Raw genomic sequence first — 23,703 nt, 5'->3', positions numbered from 1 at the left:
CACTGAGTCGTCACAAGAACTCGACGAGGGTAAGCTATTGAAGCCATCTCTAAACACAAGAAGTCCAGAGCACGAGAGGTTTTCTAATCTAAATCTGTTTCAATCCTGGCGGCTGTGGCTCAGTGGTAGAGTCTGTTGTCTCTCAATCGGAAGGTTGGGGGTTTGATCCCTACAGTCACATTGCCTTGGGCAAGACACTGAACCCCAAATTTCTTCCATGTAGTATGAATGCATATTCTGTGTCCCAATCCAGGGGCTGCATCCTTTGTAGGAGGCAGTCCACGGAGGATGCTTCATTCATAGCCTGCATAGACTGTTAAAGCTACCCTTGCATCACCAAACACAGCTCCTGTCGCCTAGCAAACGGTAGCTAGCAGGCTAACTAGCTAGCATAGTGAACGTCGCTATTATTTTAAAGATTATTTGTTTCAAGGGCCCTTTCGTTTTCTTAAACATTTGTATCTCTAGCTATTTGAATGAGTTGAAACCAAAAACGTACAATTAAAAGTTTATTCCTCGGCTGCGTATGAGTCCGCCATTTAGTTTGAATTGGCGCGCAATGCATTTTTGGATATGTTTGGGCCGAGAAGGATGTACCCAGTGGATCCTTCGCAGCCATACTATACTAGCAGTACGTACTGATTTGGCCAAAATGTAGTATGTAGTATGCAGTATACCAAAAATACCCGGATCTCGTACTGATTTCGAAGAAATCTCCAGTATGCATCAGACCAGTCTACCTCGCCTACTGTATCCCACAATGCAAAGCGCTGGAATGTCACAGAGGCAGTTGAAATGACGGACAGCAGCAGCATTCCAGCAGAAGGGGGCTTATTGCTAAAGAAGCGGCGGTTGTTGTTTACTTCCGCCTGGCGTAGCATACTGCAAAATTAATTTGAAAAGCTCCTCCATACTACTACCACCGAACGCAGTATGCAGTATAGAGTATGTAGTGTGTAGTATGTAGTATGTAATACGGCATTTCGAACACAGCCACAGACTGTTTAAAGAGATGGACGACACGACAGCTCCCTAAAAATGAAGCCAAAATATTTACAGCGCCCCCTGCTGACTGGCTGCAGTATAGGTCATAAAGCCCACCTCCTCCATGTTAACAGATGGGACATGAGTCAAACTATACAATCAAAATACACGCTAAATAATATTTTCTGAAACATGGTTTCTGTCATTATAGTTAGTTCTTATGATGCTGATTTAAGTCCAAGTGTTCATTTTTCTGACAAGTTTGGTTTAATAAGTTATTTGATGCTGTAAAAAAGATGATTGACAGCTCTGTTGACAAATATGGCTCCTGCAGCTGATGGTTTCCGGATTAGGAGAGTAGAGGAGGATCGGCGAGGGGAAACGTAACTAAAACAATCACTACAGTCATTAAAAGGCACTTAGGCCTTTGCCATCAGTGTATGAATGTGTGTGTGAAACGGTGAATGTGACATGTGGTATAAAAGCGCTTTGAGTGGCTGGAAGACTAGAAAAGCACTATATCTGTACAGTCCATTAACCATTTAGTGGCTGGATGTTTGATCAGGAGGGCTGTCAGATCTTTTTGTTGCTTCTGTTGAAGCTCTTGCAGGTTTTGTCTGCACAAGGCAGGACATGAGAGTCCTGTTTAACCAACAGGGAGAATCAAAAGCACTGATCTTATAGTGTTGCTGTACAAATTTCTTATCTGAGGCTCAGAATAGAACACTAAGTATTAATAAAACCATGATGTCTGCATTTCCTGACAGACCACAAGCTCATGTTAACTGAGAACTTAAACCTGTGTTTCAGGCTGGTTTATTTGAGTGAGAGTTATTCATAACAATGAAAAGTATTATGACACTAATATAAGCTTATAGAGATGTATACGAAGAGTTAAATTAATAATGTTAGTTTTTTCTGTTTTTGATTAAATAGGTTCAAATTATAGACTGTATAAAAAGTTGGGCAACATCACAGCGCCCCCTGCTGACTGGCTGCAGTATAGGTCATAAAGCCCGCCTCCTCTGTGTTAACAGATAGGACATGGTTCAAACTATAAATTCAAAATACACATCAAATACATTTTTTCTGATCAATGTCCAAGTGTTCATTTTTTTGAGAAGTTAAGTTTTAATGACTTGTTTGATGCTATAAAAAGGGGGTGTAACGCTATGATTGACATCTCCTATGGCAAATATGGCTCCTGCAGCGATCTGTTCCCGGGGTAGCAGAGAGGAGGAGCAGCGGGACGGGGAGAGGAGAGGGACGCGAACAACTGAAATGTGGTTTATAATTTAAACTCTACGTGTTACACAATTTCTGATATTTTTTAACTCATGCTTTATCTTGTATTTCAAACGATGTGTCCTAGTAACTCTTTTACTCTCAAAACCAGAGTGCCTATTTATGCTTTGGAACAGTTGCATTCACTCACTTGGCTGGTCATGTTTTCATGTTGTTCCTATGTCTATGTGGGTTGCTTTCAGGTGCCGCAGTCCAAACATGTGCAGGTTAGATAAGATTCTTTTTCATCCATATCAATGTAAGTGGTGTCTTATAACATGTTAACCATCTTATATGAATTTAATATGTTATATATACACTGTTATATGTACACTGGCAGGAACTGGAACATGCTGTCGTATACGCCGATCCAGAGCATCCCAAACATGCTCAATGGGTGACATGTCCGGTGAGTATGCTGGCCATGCAAGAACTGGGATGTTTTCAGCTTCCAGGAATTATGTACAGATCCTTGCAACATGGGGCCGTGCATTATCATGCTGCAACATGAGGTGATGGTTGTGGATGAATGGCATAACAATGGGCCTCAGGATCTCGTCACGGTATCTCTGTGCATTCAAAATGCCATCAATAAAATGCACCTGTGTTCGTAGTCCATAACATACGCCTGTCCATACCATAACCCCACCGCCACCATGGGCCACTCGATTCACAACGTTGACATCATCAAACCACTCACCCACACAACGCCATACACGCTGTCTGCCATCTGCCCTGTACAGTGAAAACCGGGATTCATCCGTGAAGAGAACACCTCTCCAAAGTGCCAGACACCATCGAATGTGAGCAAATGCCCACTCAAGTCTGTTATGACGACGAACTTCAGTCAGGTCGAGACCCCGATGAGGACGACAAGCATCTAGATGAGCTTCCCTGAGACGGTTTCTGACAGTTAGTGCAGAAAGTCTTTGGTTATGCAAACAGATTGTTGCAGCAGCTGTCTGGGTGGCTGGTCTCAGACGATCTTGAAGGTGAAGATGCTGGATGTGGAGGTCCTGGGCTGGTGTGGTTACACGTGGTCTGTGGTTGTGAGGCCGGTTGGATGTACTGCCAAATTCTCTGAAACGCCTTTGGAGACGGCTTATGGTAGAGAAATGAACATTCAATTCACGGGAAACAGCTCTGGTGGACATTCCTGCAGTCAGCATGCCAGTTGCACGCTCCCTCAAAACTTGCGACATCTGTGGCATTGTGCTGTGTGATAAAACTGCACATTTTAGAGTGGCCTTTTATTGTGGCCTGCCTGTGCACTTGTGCAATAATCATGCTGTCTAATCAGCATCTTGATATGCCACACCTGTGAGGTGGATGGATTATCTCAGCAAAGGAGAAGTGCTCACTAACACAGATTTAGACACATTTGTGAACAATATTTGAGAGAAATAGGCCTTTTGTGTACATAGAAAAAGCCCTTAGATCTTTGAGTTCAGCTCATGAAAAATGGGAGCAAAAACAAAAGTGTTGCGTTTATATTTTTGTTCAGTGTACATAATTTGTTTGCTTCAAACGTTTTCAAAGGCAAGATTGTCATCTTTTCCCTCTGGATATAATTTCAAAATGTTGTCTGTTTCTGCCACCTGCTGGTCTGGCCTGGGAATTATCCTCTTTGCGAGAGAAAGAGAGGCCATGGACCAGATTTTGTAGGTACTGCAGGTTTGAGTTTGAGCTCTCTACAGGTTAAAGCGTGGAATAGCATGTTCTTGTCCAACCTGGAGTCTTTGGAATACGTAGTTTCCAATGAGACAATGAGTTAAAAACAGCTGCTCTCTGATGAAACTCAGAAATCTCATCCTATCAGATGTTTTTTTTCCGCCAACCTCCAACAGATTCTAGATCTGATGAGGCCCGTTTAAGCCACAGGCCCTGGAGTGAAGCAAACTGTTATTTTAGATGGGCCTGATAACTGAAAGGAAAAATAGACATTTAGAGTGACAGTTGACACTAAATGGTAAATGGACTGTACTTATGTAGCACTTTTCTAGTCTTCCGACCACTCAAAACTGCTTTTACAAGACATGTTATGTTCACCCATTCATACACACAGTCATACCTGATGGCAGAGGCTATGTAAATTGCCCAACTGTCATTTACATCCAGCAATTTGGAGTTCAGTGTCTTGCCCAAGGACACTTCGACATGTAGACTGAGGGAGCTGGGGATCGAACCACCAACCTTCCAATTGAAAGAGGACCGACTCTACCACAACCTGCCACACAAGAGGGTTTTATTTTGTTTATCTGGCCTCTCTAGTTAGTAATGCATGGTTACAGTCGTACAACCCTTTTAAAAAGGAGATTTGAAAATCTGCCAATACAATTTATGAAATTTATTATGTCTTTGTCAGTAGCATGAAAAATACTGTACAGCTATATCATAGGTAAGCCATGAAAATGCACAAAGCATGAACAGAAATATGTGCATCAATAATATTCAATTTTGTACATTTGGGAGTCATTTTAAGTCCCCTCCCCCAGACAAACATTTAGATATGAAAAAAACAAACAAACTTTGCAATAATTACTGTAAAAAAAAATAAATAAATAAAAAAATGTAAAAAGGGGGCTGGAAGCACATTTTTAATTCTTGTGTGGGAAAGAGCAATGCACATTCAAATAGGATGCATTAAACATGGAGATTCATCCATACATTTTTAAAATGCTGGTATGTACTTAATAGCTTTGTTTATGCAGTTTGTTAGCTTGTTAGCTTGTAACAGAGGCAAAGTTGCTGACTACTTTAATATCGGCAACAATGTTACAGTGTTTAGTCTTTGTAGACACGCGAGGAGGCTTAAGGATCTCGTTAAATTCCCCAAACTCCACACTCCACCATGTTTGCAATCAAAACTTTTCCGATGCTAATGCTAACTACCGCTCTCTGTGCTGAGAAGTTTGCCCACTCGATTTTTTGCACGTACAAAATCTACCTCTCCCAGAGTGACGAGCACAAGCCCTTCTTACACAGAGATTCCACACCAGTGCTGAATTAAACTCCGCTGTTACACCACCTTAAGTTTTACACTGTACCATACAACAGTCATATTTGTCGCAGTGTGTGATTTTATAGAGTTACGTGTAAAGAGGCGAGACATGTAAACACACACACATGTAAACACACGCTGTTACTTTTTACTTGTTTCTACTCTCTTACACTTCTGTTACAACCTCTGCTGCACCAGTCCCCCTCCGGGACTTTTACACTGATGGGGAGGTGTAACAGAGGTCCAACCTTGAACAGGCTAAAAGGGGCCATAGATGCAAATCAGAATTGTTAAGGTCAGATATCTTAGGAGAATTGGACATAATAAAAAACACATTTTTGATAGGAGATGACAACTAACCTAAATTAATCTAGCATTATTATGCATTTGTTAATTCCAATGTCTTTTTATCACCTTTCCCCCTAACTTCCACTTTTTTCTTGCAGCTCACAAAGACCAGCCAACATAATGCAAACAGAGGCGCTGCCAGACTGGGGATTCCTGCCAAAAGAACAATAACAGCATTGATCCAGGAAGGGTATGGTACTGATGCCAGAGATGGGAACTCCTCCTGCAAACCAAAAGACAGTATAATATATCATTACTACTGTACTATTAACATTTAGCATTTAAAGTTTGCTATATTACAAATTTGTATTTTACAAAGAGGTCTGATTAGAAAAAGAGGCACAAATAATGACAGCTGACTCTGAACTGATAAATCCAGATTACATTCATGGGCTTGTGAACTTACAGAGTTGGGATCCCAGACTAAATAGGTGAGCTCTTCTTGTCCTTGGGTAACCAGGTAGAAAACTAAAATAACCACAACAATCAAAGGACTGGTGAGCCTCCAGGAAACCTGCCAGAAGATGTTAGGCTTATATCCGATCATGAACTCTATGTCCTCGTTGAACCTGCCACACAAGAGGGTTTTATTTAGATCATACAGTATAACTCATAGTACGAGTAAAGTACTTTTTATCCATTTCAAAGGAACATCTTGACTCCTGTAGAAGACAGAGATTAAAGGTAAATAACATAAAATGAATAACATGCCAATAATTACACACATACATGTTTTAAAATATCTTATTACACGGCTGTGTTAAATACTTGATTCTGATTGGTTAATTACAACATTCCAAGGTCTGATCTTTCTCGATAACAGACCTTTGTTATGAAGAACAGACCATTGCTAGGGATGTGGCTTTGTTTAAAGATGGTGAATGGAAAAGAACATTTCAACAGAGTGACAGTGTCGAGACAGAAAACCTCAATCAGATGCTGCACTGATTCCTGCTGTCCCGTCAACACTTTTATTTCACATCAGAAGAAATTTCCATTTTAATGTGAGTAAAAACAGCTAGCTTAGTTCATTTTAATGTAAGTAAAAACAGCTAGCTTAGTTCATTTTAATGTAAGTAAAAACAGCTAGCTTAGCTCAATTTAATGTAAGCAAAAACAGCTAGCTTAGCTCATTTCAATGTGAGTAAAAACAGCTAGGTTATCTTATTTTAATGTGAGTAAAAACAGCTAGGTTAGCTCATTTTAATGTGACTAATATTGGCTTGGTTAGCTCATTTTAATGTGACTAATATTAGCTTGGTCAGCTCATTTTAAGAAGGCTACAGAGTTAACCATTAACCGTTATGGACACAGATGTCACTGTTTGTGTGACAGACATTTTTAAACAGAATAAGGAAAGATAATCATTTTAAAATTAGAATAATTTCCAAATTAATATTTTGTGTAAAATAATTGATTTTGTAAGTAAAAAGCCATGTAATAAGTGGGATAATGTATAGTGAGCAGGTTGTTAATGTGGAGTGGAATCGCGACAGTGTGAGCAGGGTTAATATATTATCAGGGCAAATACATTATTTTTACACACCTGTCTACGCCGTAGATATAAACAACAGCTATCATCTCAAACAATCCAGTGGTCAGAAGTGGAACAGATCCAGCAAAGTTATCAAAGAGAGTTACCCAATAAATCCCTGAATGCTGCGCAAACAGGAGGGAGATGATGAAAGCGACAAAACATGTAACTCCTGAAACACACAAACACACACAAAAAAGGTCAATTTGTGTTTAAACAAAAAAGCCAATGCATAGAGTATTTTAACTACAAAAACATAATACCAGTTAGTGCTTCTTGGGGCCATTTTTTGGGTAAGAGTTTCAGGTCTTTAAGTGGGACCACCACTCCCTCTATGTTGCCAAACAAGCTTGAGATTCCCAAGCAGAAAAGCATGACGAAAAAGAGGACAGACCAGGCTGGGGAACCAGGCATCTTAGTGATGGCTTCTGTAAACACAATGAAGGCCAGACCTGTTCCCTCCACTCCCTGCAATAAAATTCAATAGACAAATTGCATTAAGCAGTAATAACTTAGGAATAGGATAGATCTTCATCAATGTACTCACCTCACTGAGAAGTTTTTTCATGTTACATGTTTTGATTCCTAATCCAGGAACAATATCAGGATAGGAGCTGTTGAAGTGATTAAAGGCTGCCTCGTAGTTGCTCGTAGTGATGCTGTCTTCAGGAAGGTCAAATGCATTTGATAACGTCATGATGTTACTAGGGAGAAACATGTGAGTATAAAGAAACATTAATATCACTACTTACATTATTGGAGTCAAAAAATACATTTATTCACAATATAAATTTGAGGTATGTAAAAATAAATTGAACATAATTTAAAGTATCATAAATATTATTTCCCTTAAAAGATTTCTCCAAACCTGTGTTTTAAAGTTTGGACTTAGGCTACACTTCCATTGTAGATTGCACCTTTAAAATGCTCTAAAAATGCAAAGTAAGGTTGAATGTAAATTTAGGACTTGAAAAATATCAACACCCAGATCCACTCACTCGATGATACAGTTGTCATATTTCTCTGTGGCTCTGAATCCTATGATGGTGTAGGTGACTGTGGCCGCATAGACTGAGGTGAAGCCAGTCACGGCCGTCAGGATCACAGCATCTTGCATGCAGTTGTTGCTTAGGAAAATAAATAAAAATGAAGTCAGGACACAGCATGGCTTAGCATTCTATCTTTTAAATGTTTTGTAAATTTCTCTTACTGAATAGGGTTATAGCTGGAAAAGGAGATGAGGCCTCCCCATGCCAAGCTAAAGGCATAAAACACTTGGGCACCTGCATCCAGCCAAGTTGTTGGTTCAGTCAACTTAGCAAGCTGCAAGAGTGAGGTATACATTTGTATGCGTCTTATGGTTTTTAAGATATATATAATTGGCTATTTTTTTATAGAGACATACATCAGGTGTGAAAAGGTGCTTTATTCCACTCATGGCGCCTTTAAGGGTCAGCCCTCGGATCAGGAAGATGGCCAGCACTATGTAAGGCAGGATGGCTGTGACGTACACTGCCTGAGGTCAGGACAAGAAAAGTAAAACATTAAATAATTTCAACAGTGGTCAGTCAGGAATGAAAGTTGTTTGACTGAAAGTTGACGAACCTTGCCTGAGGTGCTGATCCCCCGTATGTAACAGATACAGATGACTGTCCAGGCAGCGACCAGACAGACTACCATCGGCCAGTGCATTCCACCAGATTCAGCTATAGAGGTTGAACTATTCAGAGTCACTCTGTAAAAGTAGTAATCCACAGTTGAGCTCCGTTGACACTCTGATACAAAGCCTGGAGGGGCAAGAAACAGGCCTCTGTCAATGTCTTATTCATGAATCCTGTTTTTAGTGCTTAATGTGCTTCAGTATCTCTCTGTGTATTGTCAAATACCTGTCCCATTTTCATTGAGAGGACACTGTGACCAAGGCAGCGGGCTTTGAAAGGAATTGAAGAAATACCACATGATCCAGGCTATTAATGTGTTGTAATAAAGTCCAATCAATAACGACACCAGCATGGAGCCTATACCTGTGTAAGACAAAGAATCATTGACTGATATCACTCTCACGGGAGCCAGATATTAAGTTGTATTAAGCTGTACTGCTCGCTATTGTTTTTAACCCTCTGCTATAGGCAAATTGTTCTAAAGCCTAATTTACTTACCAATACCAGTCAGATAAGGGTTGATCGCCCTCCAAACTCCCACACTGCCTTTTCTCAAACGCTGGCCAATCGCAAACTCTAGTAGCAGGAGAGGCATTCCTTCCAGCACCAGCAGGATCAAGTAGGGAAACAAAAAAGCACCTGGAGTATGGATGATTTGAAGCACAATTATACACATGTATATCGTTGCATTTATGAAAATCAAAAGCCTAAAATGAAAATGTTTTTCAAGCAAATCAATGTTTAATCTGTCAAGTAAAGTGGTTTCACGTGTCCCTGCATGTGAACAATAGGTACTATAATAAATAAACCTTGTAATGACCCCTCCTTCTATGCCTGCCTGCCTTCTCTGTTGTGTTTTCCCCCTGGTGGAGGCTTGGTGGGTTCTTTGCTTCTTGCTTGCCTACCTAATCCCCCTAGAGAGCTCCCCTGCTATGTGAATTCAGGCAATGGCACTATGTAAATTATATAGTTATATTTTGTATTATGAAACCTTCCTGATAAATTCTGGCAATTGTTTTGAAGCCCTGCACGTGGAAATCTTGTACATTTCTATCATTCTTAACTTAAGAGCTTGAATATTGAGTTAAAAAATTACCATTACATAATAGCCAGTAGATAAGCCTTTACAGAGTGTCTTATTCCAGGTGACTCAGGTTTACAGTATTTCAAATGCATGTGACTCACTTAAGACAACCACTTTTGATAAGATTTGTGCACAAATGACAGGTGATTTTTTTTTTAATGAAAGCTTCACGGTTTAGTTAACCAATATCATCCCTTGTCTTTTTATGCTAATTCTGCTACACTCTTTCAAGTCAATCCGGGTAGGGTAGTCCTGGATCCCAAAACACTACATCTGACAGTCCTAACACAGCTTGATAATAAAATATTCCTTTATCCTTTTCACGTGAGCTTACCTCCTCCATGACTTTGACACAAGTAAGGGAATCGCCACACATTGCCAATCCCAACGCAGAAGCCCACACAGGTAAGGATGTACTGGGCTTTGTTATCCCACTTTGGCCTGTCCCCTGATTCCTCCTTGTCCATTCTCTTTAGATCCTCATAGTTTGGGATCCTATCATCCAGTCCTGGGTTAGGAAGTACAAGCCGCATGGTGCCCCAACTGAATCAGAGATGTTACACTATCGTTCTCTAAAGCCAAAGTGAGGGCTTAGTTTATATACCCGGCAATGTCTAAACCAGTTTATGATCCTTTTCTTTATCTGGTGCAACAAAAAGATTAGCCAGTGCATACTCTGCATTATGTTTTCATACAACAATTCAGCCTTTCAATTAAATCAAACATTTTACATATTAAACAAACGCATGATAGTAGGCACTGTCCCCTCACAGCAAAAAGTTATAGGATTGAATCTACTGGTCCAGGGAGTAACTCACCTTTTACCCATTTTGAAACCAGCTGTCTCATGCAGTAGTCGTATTTGTGTGTCCCTGAGGCTGATAATGAAGCAGATAACAATGGCATAGTGCAATGCAGTGCTGTCATTGACGATGGCACTGAGGCTCTGCTCAGAGTTATTGCTTAAATAAAATTATGAATGGAGATCACGTGTCATGCTGTTTTTTTACCTTGAGAAGGACATAATGTGTTCTAGTTTTACATGTGTTGCAGCTTACCAAGGCTAGATGAAAACCTGGGCAAAGGGTTTTTGGGCCCTCCAAAAGTTCCTGTCTTACTTTAACCTAACAGTTTAAAGCAACTCATTTGTGGCTTTGTTTTGGATTCAACACAGAAACACAATATTAACTTAACTGATAAGAGCCCTTGGCTGGGTCCTGCTTTATTATCTTATCTTGAGGCCTTACCTTGATGAGTGTCCTTGTGTTAAATATATTATTAAATTTATTGGCATGCTTAATATTCCCTAATAAATATGTGTACGGCGCTTTGTTGTAAGGCGCAGGAGGCTGTACCTGGGCCAAGGCATAACTGATGATCTGGCTAAAGCTCAAGGCAGGGTTCAGGGTAGGCGGACCGGTGGAGGGCATGGCATGAGGCATGGGCTAAGGAGGGTTAGGGTTGACACGTGAGCTTTTGGTGCCATGCTGCTGCAGCATGGAAACTGAAGTCTCCTGCAGCTCAGGCTCAGTGAAATACAGCTGCAGAGACATAGCGGACTGCTGCAGCTTAGGACCAGGGGAAACTCAGGAACCATATACTGTTGCAGAGTAAAAGGAGTCTGGAAAAGGGCAGGGGCAAGTGGCATAGGATCTTCAGAATGAAGCTGGGTATCTCAGACGGTCAGTCTGGGGACTGGACAGGGGCAGAGCTGGAAACCCCAGGCAGATTGCTAAGAGACTGGACAGAGGCAGACCAAGAGACCACAATCAGACAGTCTGCGTATCAGTTCTTAGGCAGGTGGCCTTGGGGATAGGACAGAGGCAGAAAAGGAACCCCCAGGCAGAAGGCCTTGGGTAATAGCAGAGGTAAGGAGGGAGGCATTAGTTCGACAGGCAACAGGTTGACGAGATGGGTGGAGCCACTCTTGGACACAGACATCAGTTGGACCAAACAAGCAGAACAGCTCTGAGGGACACCTGGAGTTTGACCAAATGGGCAATGGGCAATGATTGGCTGTTACAAGGTAGACAACCACTCTTGTCATTGACAGAGGCAATAGGGTTCTGGATGACAGAAGTGGGGCTCTGGGGCAAGTGATTGAGGTGGAATCGCTCTTGGGACCAGCACCAGAGTTGGGAAACTCTTCAGGCTAAGGAACCAGCTAAGGAACCAGGTTCCTGGTTCATGGCTAAGGAACCAGGTAAGCAGGAATGCAGCTAAGGCACAGAGGACTGCTACAGCACAGCTGATGGAAGACACTTCCTACCAAGCCAGTGATTTGGGTTTTCACCCTATCTTTACTACTGAAGGCATATTTCCAGCCATACATAGATATACAAGTGACATCCTGTACAACACAGAAAACATTTCATCATCTGGGTCCATGGATGGCCACGTCATTCTGTGAAGGTTTGCAGGGAAGGGACCCAAATGCAGATGGACACAGGTAGACCGCTGAAAGTCAATGATTAATTTACATAAGAAAGTACTGGCACGACATATTAATAAATATACTGGAACGTTATGACATCAGGGGTATAGTTTTAAACTGGATTAAGAGTGACTTAAGCAACAGGCAACAGTTAGTGAAGTTTGGAGATTGTTGCTCTTCATGTTTGGACATCACTTGTGGTGTCACCCAGGGGTCAGTGTTGGGGCCTAAATTATTCAATGACATTTGCAATATATCAAAAATATTGAAACTTGTTTTGTTTGCTGAGTACACAAATATATATTTTGTTCTTGTGATGATTTGCAGCACTAACTAGCGGTGATCACATCAGAAATATGAAAATTTAAAAAACCCAAGTAAAATATGTACATTCCAAAGTGACAAGAAGCCTCGCAATATTAAACAAAGCAAAGCAGGTTCTAGATCAAAAACCCCTCCACATTCTTTACTGTTCACTGATTTCACCTTATTTAGTTACTGTGCAGAGGTTTGGGGCAATAATTACAAAAGTTCAATACAGTCACTGTTTATTCTACAAAAAAGAGCAATACGCATAGTTCATGCTGGGTATCGGCATCATACAAACTCATTATTCTTACAGTTAGAAATATTAAAATTTGCAGATATGGTGAAATTTCAAACTGCACAAATTATTTGTACAAAGCAAAAAATAAGCACCTACCTATTCAAAAAATGTTCACTGAAAGAGAAGGAAGTGATAATTTAAGGGGATCATTTAACTTTAAAAATGTTAGAGTGCGCACAACCAAGAAAAGTTTTTGTATTCCTGTCTGTGGGGTGAAGCCATGGCGCAGTTTGAATGATGAGCTCAAGAGATGTCCAAACCAGTCCAAAAAGGTACAGGGAAGAAGGTGTTTGATTATAACCGGGTGTTTACTGTTTATTTATTTGGTTTGTTATTTATATACTTTTATATCAATAGTGAGTTCATATTTTTGGTTACAGTAAATAAGTATGTAAAAAATGAAATGATATATTTGATATGAACATATTAGTAATACATTTGTATTAAAACTATAAATATAGGTAAGTTTAAGTGAATAATTATTGAAGTTTCTATATAAGGAAGCTGGAAAATGATTTAAAAATGACTTAGGATTAAATAAGTGTGTACTTCTTCCCACTCTTTTTCGGATGTGTATACAGAGTCATCAAGCGTTTGACAATCTGATACTGCGTTATGCTTTCTATTTTTGTAATTGTTGTTTTCTGTATGACCTTCTTGCTTTTTTTTATATGTTTGAAATAGATTTAATCCAATCCAAAATACTGGCAGGGTTGCAATCAGGCAGAGCAGTAACAGGTTGGTAGGAAGGTAGGTCAAGGTTTCAGTGACAAAAACTCCAAGGGAAAACACATAGTAAGACAGCAAGAAAGCACATGGAAACTAGCATAAAGTGGCAGGAAAACAAATAAAATGGATTGGTATGGAGGGAGGCTGATGAAGGATGTAGGGACAAGTGAGCGAGGAATGTGAGAGATGTATGGACTGATTAGAAGTGGTAACAGGTGTATGGATATGGAAAAGAGGGAAATGCTGAGGACTCTCAGTGGAGAAGGTGGAGTATGACTGGAGGAACAGGAGGACAAACTGACATCCACTACTTATAAATAACTACACTGTAATTTATTGGCTGTTATTCAATACACACGTTTTTCACACTCACATTTTTTTATGGCTGTGAATAATATTTTGCATAGATAACTTTAGAATGAGTAGCTGCCTGCAATCCCCTTGTGTAATGTGGATTGTTTTTGATCATGAGAGCAACTGCTGGTAACACAACCCTAAAATGTCACTGGTGTCTGAGACACTGGTTCATATGAGACTTTGTTATTGTGAGCTTCATGTCTAGTCGATATCTAATATCACTTACTGATTTTGACTTCACTGATGACACCATTGAGCCTAAAGGCCAAACAATTGCATCTTAAGCATGTACCAAGCTTTACCAACTGATCCGAAAAAGATGTTACAAGAATCCAGTAGGATTCATTCATTGGACACAACAACAAATGGACCGGTTTATTGTGTAGTTTTCTTTTTGTTTCCTTATTTTTGTTAATCATTAAAGCATAACAGTGTGGCAGTTTATGACGTGCACCAAATGACTGAGAGGCAAAGTTCAATTCAGATGAAAAGTACTTGAAAGCATAAAGAAGGTATGATTTGTTATAAAAGTAACTTATTACAAGGGTAACTGACTTTTATTGCATATTGTATTTTTACTGTGGAAAGTTGTTCAATCCACGAAGTAATGGAATGAGTTTGACTGACTGAACGATAACGCAACAGATGACAAAATACAATAGGTGGATGAGAAAATAAGGGATTTATTATTCCAGTAGTAGTGATCAGTTGATATTTTTTAAGCTAAATCACCTTAAAATTTGCTGTCAAAGATCCTTCTGTCCTTAGATTGTTGTGCTTTGTTCAACCAGTTCATTGACCTTTCTACATATCTCTGATCTGTCAGTGTGAGGTTTCCCTCTCTTGGCCATTGTGCTGCTTTACACCTTCTCAAATAAAATGACTAAAAATGACTAAAAAAAGCCCAAAAAATAGTAATAAAAATAATAACATTTTTATAATAAAATATACAGAATATTTATAATAAAAGAAAATAACTATTACTGCTCAAGGCCAACTGATTCATTGCTTCATCGTACTTGTGTATTTGAGTAGTCCTCATTCTTTATGCAAGTTTTCCAAGTTGTAGACAGTTCCTTCTGTCATAGCCCAGCTCCAGGCAATGCCTACATGTCTGACGTTTTCATTAGAAAAATTCTCATTTGCTTTTTTGTTTACCTTCAAGACATTGTCAGATATTGGTAAAACGTTATCGTTGTGCATTTCATAAGTCAGGTATTTTAAAGTTATACGGGCAAAATCAGAATTCACAGAGGTAGAAATAATTGCGACAGCAAGGATAAACATGGAAAAACCTGGATGGATGGAAAGCAGCATGCTATATTGTCACTTGATAAAGTAGCAACATATTTTCACAAAATGTCAGCAGTATGCATAGATAAAAATGTATATAATGCTTTAAAAATATGCGCAATACTAAAATACTACTTTTTTCTGCAGTAAACAAAGGCCAGCCTATATAATGCATATGCAGGCATTGCAAGACTGGGGATTCCTGCCAAAATAAAGATGATCACATTTATCCAGGACGGGTACGGTACTGATGCCAGAGATGGGAACTCGTCCTGTAAATCACAAAACGTTTTGATTACTGTTGCAATGGTTGTCCAATGGCTGAATTATATTTATCTACTGACAAGTTGTTGATAAATTGCTGTATTATAGAAAAACAACAACTGCCTAGAAATGCATAACATTGTTTTTGCACATTTTGCACCAAGAGAACTTTAAAGAAAAGCCAACCTAAAGCACTGCTTGGGATGATGTGATAGCTGATCAAAGAGCTTGTGTACTTACAGAGTTGGGATCCCAAACTAAATAAGTGAGTTCTTTTTGGCCGAGGGTAACCAGGTAGAAGATTAAAATAAACAGGATGATGAGAGGACTGGTGATCCTCCATGAAACCTGCCAGAAGATGTTGGGCTTATACCCGATCATGAACTCTATGTCCTTGTTGAACCTGCCACACAAGAGGGTTTTAAGTAGGTTACAATATTAAGAATAACTGTATCTTACTGTACAATCTAGTTTACATGGCCGTTCTAGTCAAGATAGCAGCAGCAAATAAAAGACAGACTAGAGTTACAATGCATATGTATCATCATTATTAATAGAACTGTGTAAAAATGTGCAATATCATACAATACCATGTTAAGTAAATACGTGAGACACACCTGTCTATGCCGTAGAGGTAAACAACAGCTATCAACTCAAATACTCCAATGATCAGAAGTGGAACGGATCCAGCAAAGTTGTCAAAGAGAGTTACCCAATAAATCCCTGAATGCTGTGCAAACAGGAGGGAGATGATGAAGGCCACAAAACATGTAGCCCCTGAAACACACGCACACACACAAAAAAACAATGTGTGTTATAGCAGAAATCTGCTAATCAATTCACCTTGGGTTGCAAAACTAATGTGTCGATATGTTCAAAAGAGAATACCTGTTAGTGCTTCTTGGGGCCATTTTTTAGGAAACATATTTAGGTCTCTCAGTGGGACCACCACTCCTTCAAAGCTTCCAAATAGGCTTGAGATTCCCAAGCAGAGAAGCATCATGAAGAAGAGGACCGACCAGGCTGGGGAACCAGGCATCTTGGTGATGGCTTCTGTAAACACAATGAAGGCCAGACCTGTTCCCTCCACTCCCTGCACAGACACACAAACATTTGTTCTAGTGTAAATCCAAGAAAAACAACAACATAGAATGTAATAGATATTCATCAATGTACTCACCTCATTGAGAAGTCTCTGCATGTCACAGGATTTGATGTCCAATCCAAGAACAATATCAGGAGAGGAGCTGTTGAGATGATTATAGGCTGCCTCATAGTTACTCGTAGTGATGCTGTCTTCAGGAAGGTCAAATGCATTCAATAATGTCAGGATGTTACTGGGAGCACAAAATGTCACTGATTAATGATGAGTGTAAAAAAACAAATGAACAGTAGTAAAAAAAAAAAGACAATCCAAGAGAAAATGTAAATGAAATATTGAGAAAAAAATGTGTTCTATTCCTCCATGGATAGAACTGGGGGGCAATGGGAGTTTAGTCCAGTCTACAATCGTTTTTTAATAAAACTGGATAAGGCTTATCACCATGTCCTCTGGGGAACCCTGTTCAGAGTACTGTAGGAGTATGGGGTACAAAGGTCATATTTATATACCCGGGAGTGGGAATTTTGAGTGTATTCTTGTTAGAAAGTCATGTTTTCTGTTAAGTATGATGTTGGCCATTTTTCCTTTATTTCAGACAATGACAGGCAGAAGAGAGACAGGAAAGGTGAGCTCCAGGTGCGTCCGTGAAACATTTAAGCGTTGGACTCTGCCAGGGTAGCCCGTTGTCACTAATTAATAGAAAGGATCTCAAACACAGGATGAGAGTGTCTGGGACATTAGAAATGCCTCTGTCACTGTTCTCTTTTGGGATGAGAGTCAATAATTGTGAGTCTGAGTCCATGGTTTTCTACCCAAAAATGGTGAATTACTTCTACTGGGTTGGAAGTACATTGGTGTCCAAAATAAGAGACCCCAGGGGAAGCTCTTTAAGTTTATCAGGGTTTTGTTCATGAGTAAGAGTACTTGGTAATCGGGGCTGTAACTTGGACATTGTAGCATACTGTGTAATGAAGAGGCACTTAAGCTGCTAGGCAAAGCTTTTGATTTACCAGTTGATGCAGTCTATATGCTTCAACTCTCATCGATGGTCATCAGCATTTTGTAGTGACCGAAGCAATGGGTACAAAAGGCCAACAAAAGCATCTTGTGTATGGTAGCCCTGCAGATCATCCTTACATTTAGTGTAAAGAGTGACGCCCACAGGTGGCTTGGAGTAGAGCAGCGGCTCCTTAACATCAAAAATAGTTGAGCCTATCTTTGGAGGTTTTTGGCACACATCTAACTGGTTGGAGTTTGAGAAAGACCTAGGACTTTGGCTTAGCCTGCTGCCACAGCAACCAAAGAGCAGAAAATGGATGGATGGTGGGATGGATTTAGTACCCCTTTCTATTCACTTCCAAGTGCAGAATGTGGCTTTAATATGCACTGCTGGGCTCAAAAATTAATGAAACCCATACTTCGTGACTACTCACTTGCTTATGCAGTTGTCGTAATTCTCAGTTGCCCTGAAGCCAATGATGGTGTAGGTGACTGTGGCCGCATAGATTGAAGTGAAGCCAGTTACGGCCGTAAGCATCACAGCATCTTTCATGCAGTTGTTGCTAAAAAAAAAAAAAGATAGTTAAGGACACTCCATGGCTAACAGCTGCTTCTTTATAAAACACAACAGGTCTTTTTGAATGGCTCTTACTGAACAGGGTTATAGCTTGAGAAAGAGATGAGGCCTCCCCATCCCAAACCAAAGGCATAAAACACTTGGGCACCTGCATTTAGCCAAGTGGTTGGTTCAGTCAACTTACTGACCTGAAAGAAAGAGGAATTCATTGTGATGTGTCTTTGTTTAGTGAGAAATATAATTGACTTTTTTCAAGATAGAGATTTCAAACATACATCTGGAATAAAGAGGTGCTTTATTCCACTCCAGGCACCTTTAAGAGTCAGTCCTCGGATCAGGAAGATTAGGAGCACTATGTAAGGCAGGATGGCTGTGACGTACACTGCCTGAGGTTGGGACAAGAAAAGTAAAACATAAAATAGTTTTTACAGTGGTCAGTCAGGAACGAAAGTCGTTTGACTAAAAGTTGACGAACCTTGCCTGAGGTGCTGATCCCCCGTATGTAACAGATACAGATGACTGTCCAGGCAGCAAGCAGGCAGACGACTATGGGCCATTGAATTCCACCAGATTCAGCTATAGAGGCTGAACTATTCAGAGTCACTCTGTAAAAGTAGTAATCCATAGTTGAGCTCCGTTGACACTCTGATACAAAGCCTGGAGGGGCAAGAAACAGGCCTCTGTCAATGTCTTATTAATGAATCCTGTTTTTATTGCTTAATGTGCTTCAGTATCTCTGTGTATTGTCAAATACCTGTCCCATTGTCATTGAGAGGGCACTGGGACCAAGGCAGCGGGCTTTGAAAGGAATTGAAGAGATACCACAAGATCCAGGCTATTATTGTGTTGTAGTACAGTACAATCAATAACGACACCAGCATAGAGCCTATACCTGTGTAAGAAAGAAACATTAACAGATTTTAAACTCATAGGTGGCCAGGTATGTATTTACAGCTTTGTCTTGCTATGGTGCAAATGGTTTATTATAGCCTCTGCTTTGGGCAAAGTTTTCTACAGCCTATTCTGCTTACCAATACCAGTCAAATAAGGGTTGATTGCCCTCCACGCTCCCACACTGCCTTTTCTGAGACGCTGGCCTATGACGAACTCCATCAGCAGGAGAGGCATTCCTTCCAGCACCAGCAGGATCAAGTAGAGAATCATGAATGCACCTGAAAATTAATGAACAACAGCATGATTCAGCATCCCTTCAACCCTCCCCGGTGGTGCGTCAGACCACCGGAGGGGTTTAAAGTTGTCAGTCCCAGGGCAGGGGTGGGACTAATGACTGTATATATAGATGGACGATGTGTCTCCATCTGCTCTCACTGTATGGAATTGATGCCAAAATAGCCCCTGTGATAAGCGCTGCCATCTTGCGACGTCATTTAGAATGGAACAGAACAGAACAGCTTCTCAGTGTTGGTCTGAGGTTAACGTTCATGGATATGAAACTTCAATGACTGTAATACTTATTTTAGTTATGTTTCCTCTCGCTGTTCGTCCTCTGCTCTGCTAATCTGGAACAGATCGGCTGCAGAAGCCTTTTGACAGCATCGAATACCTAATTAAAAATAAACTATAATGACAGAAACCATGTTTGAGAAAAATTTATTTGGCGTGTATTTTGATTTTATAGTTTGACTCATGTCCCATCTGAGGCGGGCTTTATGACCTATACTGCAGGGCGCTGTCAATATTTTGGCTTCACTTTTAGGGAGCTGTCATGTCATCCTTCTTTTTATACAGTCTTTGGGTGGGACTCAGAGGGGAATGCTGGGTAAATGTGACGACTGGCAAAATTTCTCCCTCCCTGGCAATATCTTCTCCCACAGGCTGGTCTTTCCAGCGGCCTAAATCAATTTTTTCAAATGATATTCTCCACTATACTGTATGTTTATCCAGTACCAGCGCCTCCCTCCCAGCTTCACTATCTCCACCCCCCTTTCTTGGCGCAGCCAGTGGTCAGATGGCTTTTAACCAAAGAGTCTGGTTCTGCTCGAGGTTTTTTGTTGCCACTGTTGCCAGTTGCTTGCTCATGGGATTTATGTTGGGTCTGTAAATAGTATTTAAAAGTTTGAAGTATTTGAATAATGAAAAGCTTTTAGGCCATGCAGCATGTTTGCCCTTGTTGGCTGCCGTACCCTTCCCTCTCTGCCTGGGTGTGGGGAGTTTGGGGGGTCATTTTCTTGCTCCTGCAACATCTGTGCTGGGCCTCTGAGGTCATGTCCACACGTATATGGGTATTTTTCTAAACGTAGCCTTTTCTCTGCGTTTTGGCCTTTCGTCCACAGACAAACACTGTTTTTGAAAACAGATCTCAAACTCCAGCCAGGGTGAAGATTTTTTAGAAACTCAGTTTCTGCAGAGACGTGTAGACGGGGTGATCAGAGTTTTTGGCTTGTGACGTCAGGCTGTGCGCCATTATCTCCATGGTGACGCGTCACTAATGAGGCGAGATTCCTTGCAAAATGACGGACGTGACAAAAACGTGATGTGACGTGATATTAAAAAGTGATGCTCAACAGGACTTTTTACATGTTTACACACATATGTTACTCTTTTAGTATATTGAGGAACAAAGGCGTCTAGATAGATTTTTTTCTGACTTTTGATTGGCTGCGATTCTTCTTCTTTGCATGAACGGGTTATATCGCCGCCTGTTGGCGTAGCATTCTCATAATGGCATTTCTTTTGTGTTTTTTTGTTTTCGTCTGGACAGGGATTTTTTATAACCGCGTTTGTGTGAAATGAAAAACTCAGTTTTCAATAATACCCATGTACGTGTAGACATGGCCTAAATGCATAAAGTTTTCTTTGAAACGGTAATGTGTGTATATTGTGTTACGCCTATGAGGAACTCTTGGTTTTTGCCCATTTTGGTGACCCCTGTGGACCAAGCGATACGTATTGCATCTGAGTTGATCTTGTCCTGTACATGCGTAAGTTGGGTTTTCTGACAAAAAAATCTCCTGCCTCCTTCAAACTCTCTGACGTAGGAACAAAGGCATCGCTTTGTCTGATGTGATCGAAGATGAGTTTTTGAATTTGTTAAGGGTATTTAGGAATCCGTTTTTTTAATATTATTTTTTAATAAACAACAGCTTTTTTAGGCCTGAGTGATACCTAGAAGTATAAATTATAATATAACCACAGTCTTTCTTATCTTGCTATTGACTTATGATACTTCTTTGGTAAATTCTCACAACTATGGAACCTTTATTGAGGTTAATTGAGGTTAAACTTGCAAGGGTTTTTCATGATTTAGCCCTTGCTAGCAAGATAGCTTGAAGACTTGCTTGTTTTAGTAGCCATAAAATGTAATGTATATGTAATGTAATTACATGTTATGACTATAAAATGTGAATATCTTTACAATATAGGACCTTAATAATACAGAAATCCCCCAAAACAAAGCCCTTTATCTGCCAAAGTCCATTCTTTAAGGTCAAAAATATATATATATATTTATAATTATTAAACAACATTGTGCAATATTATTAACCTCCACAAAGCAATATTTTGTTGTTATGTTTGTGTTGTAGTCAAGTCACATGATTGCTCTAAGTCTCATGTACATCTTTTCCATTTCTACCATCCATAAAGTGTATTTTGCATTATATCTGAAAATAAATTACTAGTTTTAAATGTTTCGTTAGCTTTAGAACATTGATTCATCCCCTATGGGTCACTTAACACAGTAACTTAGAAAAAACAAAACAAATGTATGAACAAAGGACAGCTAATTGTTTGAGTATAAAGGTTAACAGTTCAGATATTCACTCTCAGCATCGTAATAAAGGGTCTTAAAGGTAACACAAGTCTCTCTGTGAAACATATATTTCAAAGACAGAAAAAATGTGAACAAACATTCCACAATTGTCAGTCAACTATCAGCTTGAACAAAACATCTCCCTGTGCCATTTTCATCTGAGCTCACCTCCTCCATTACTTTGACACAAGTAAGGGAATCGCCACACATTGCTGATCCCAATGCAGAAGCCCACACATGTTAGGATGTACTGGGCCTTGTTGTCCCACTTGGGCCTGTCCTCGGACTCCTCCTGCTCTATTCTCTTTAGATCCTCATAGGAAAGGATCCTATCATCTAGTCCTGGGTTACGAAGTAACAGCCTCATGGCACACACACCGAAGCTGAGAAGTTACACTATTGTTCTCGATAGCCAAAGTGAGAGCTTATTGTTGCACCGGACAATGTCAAACAAGTTTATGATCTCTTCCATATCGGATGTTGTCAACAGATTAACCTGTGCGTACTCTGCCCTAACGTTTTATGCTACCATTCAGTCAATTTAATCAAACAACCATAATAAACATTGAAATGACCTCGGGGCACGAAGCTTCCTGGGTCTATTTCAGGATACATTACTGTAACCTTGTATTTTCCATCACTATGTAAACATACTTATGCCTGCTTTTGTTCCAGTGGCAAGTTAACACCTCACCCTGTAATCATCAGTCATTTTAAACAATTTTATGTAAATTCTTCAAAGCATCTCTTGGGAAAAACAAACATTTATTTGGCACAATATTTTCAAAAACTAATGGAGCAACGTCTGAGGCTTTGGATGATTTGAGACTTTGCATTCTGCATTTTTCGAACCTAGTCCACATTAAAAATGTCATGACATTTTCTGATGGACCCACTGATTAATTTCCAAGTCATTCATTCAATATTAAAGATATCGGCACGTTGACAGGTATATCAGCAGGATGCTTTTATGAGTCTTTTATCATGAAAGGATAAAAGTCTGCCAGATGATCAGGCACAATAACACAAAGAGGCAAAGTTTAATTTGGCTGGAATGTACTTAACTTAGTCCATGTTTGTATTTATTATTCCTTTTTTTTAAAGCGTCTTCTAAGTTCACCACGTGGCCTCATTTATTACATTCTGTATTAAAGATTAAAGCACTTTACCACTGCTGTCAAAAACTGTCTCTGTAATGTGCAAACTTGCCAGCCTACCTGCCTGCCTTTTTATTGTTTCCCATTTGTCTGCCTGCTACCAAACATGCCTGTGAGTCACCACCTGGTGGTGGACAGGTTGTCCTGTTAAGTGGAATCAAATTCCTTGTACGTGTTTGCAAAGCTAAAGTTTCTGATTCTGATCTGACAAAAGAAGCTGTTAAAGACCAACTGATACGATGCCTCCCCTCACCTTGTGTCCCGGTTGCAGACAACTCATGCTTTCAGAGCTCAGCTTCATGCTCGCACATTGCCCATTACATTAGACAACTTTATTAATCATTTGTTGTTTATTGTTGTATGATAGAAGAACATTTTAGATATCATTTTTACTGATGTGATGGAAAGTAATATACAAAAAATTCAAGATACTATTTGAGAGAAAATTTCAACAGCAAGCCATATTAGTAGTAAGATGTTAATGAAGCATATAGACAGCAGTATTGAATTTGCACA

The 23,703-nt window shown here is 39.9% G+C and overlaps 2 protein-coding genes across 2 annotated transcripts; both read right to left on the bottom strand.

Annotated features, from left to right (window-relative positions):
- Positions 1–5,565: 5,565 nt before the first annotated feature.
- Positions 5,566–10,429, bottom strand: LOC138609433 (sodium-dependent neutral amino acid transporter B(0)AT1-like). Its single transcript, XM_069682077.1, has 13 exons — positions 10,231–10,429; positions 9,311–9,451; positions 9,038–9,175; positions 8,757–8,938; positions 8,557–8,667; positions 8,362–8,474; positions 8,150–8,278; positions 7,699–7,855; positions 7,415–7,619; positions 7,164–7,323; positions 6,024–6,186; positions 5,684–5,840; positions 5,566–5,573 (listed from the first exon to the last, which is right to left on the bottom strand). The coding sequence occupies exons 1-13, from the start codon at positions 10,427–10,429 to the stop codon at positions 5,566–5,568; spliced, it is 1,863 nt and encodes a 620-aa protein (XP_069538178.1).
- Positions 10,430–15,447: 5,018 nt separating this feature from the next.
- Positions 15,448–22,400, bottom strand: LOC138608381 (sodium-dependent neutral amino acid transporter B(0)AT1-like). Its single transcript, XM_069680960.1, has 12 exons — positions 22,199–22,400; positions 19,290–19,430; positions 19,013–19,150; positions 18,734–18,915; positions 18,534–18,644; positions 18,334–18,446; positions 18,116–18,244; positions 16,761–16,917; positions 16,469–16,673; positions 16,198–16,357; positions 15,821–15,983; positions 15,448–15,588 (listed from the first exon to the last, which is right to left on the bottom strand). Exons 1-12 carry the CDS (start codon positions 22,395–22,397, stop codon positions 15,448–15,450), a joined length of 1,839 nt encoding a protein of 612 aa, XP_069537061.1. The 5' UTR covers positions 22,398–22,400.
- Positions 22,401–23,703: the final 1,303 nt, after the last annotated feature.

The sequence above is a fragment of the Semicossyphus pulcher genome, unplaced genomic scaffold (genome assembly GCF_022749685.1).
Source record: "Semicossyphus pulcher isolate SPU_LCO1_2020_fin unplaced genomic scaffold, fSemPul1.0.p SCAF_5, whole genome shotgun sequence".
Classification (NCBI taxonomy): Eukaryota; Metazoa; Chordata; class Actinopteri; order Labriformes; family Labridae; genus Semicossyphus; species Semicossyphus pulcher.
This window is presented reverse-complemented; position numbering and strand designations above follow the sequence as displayed.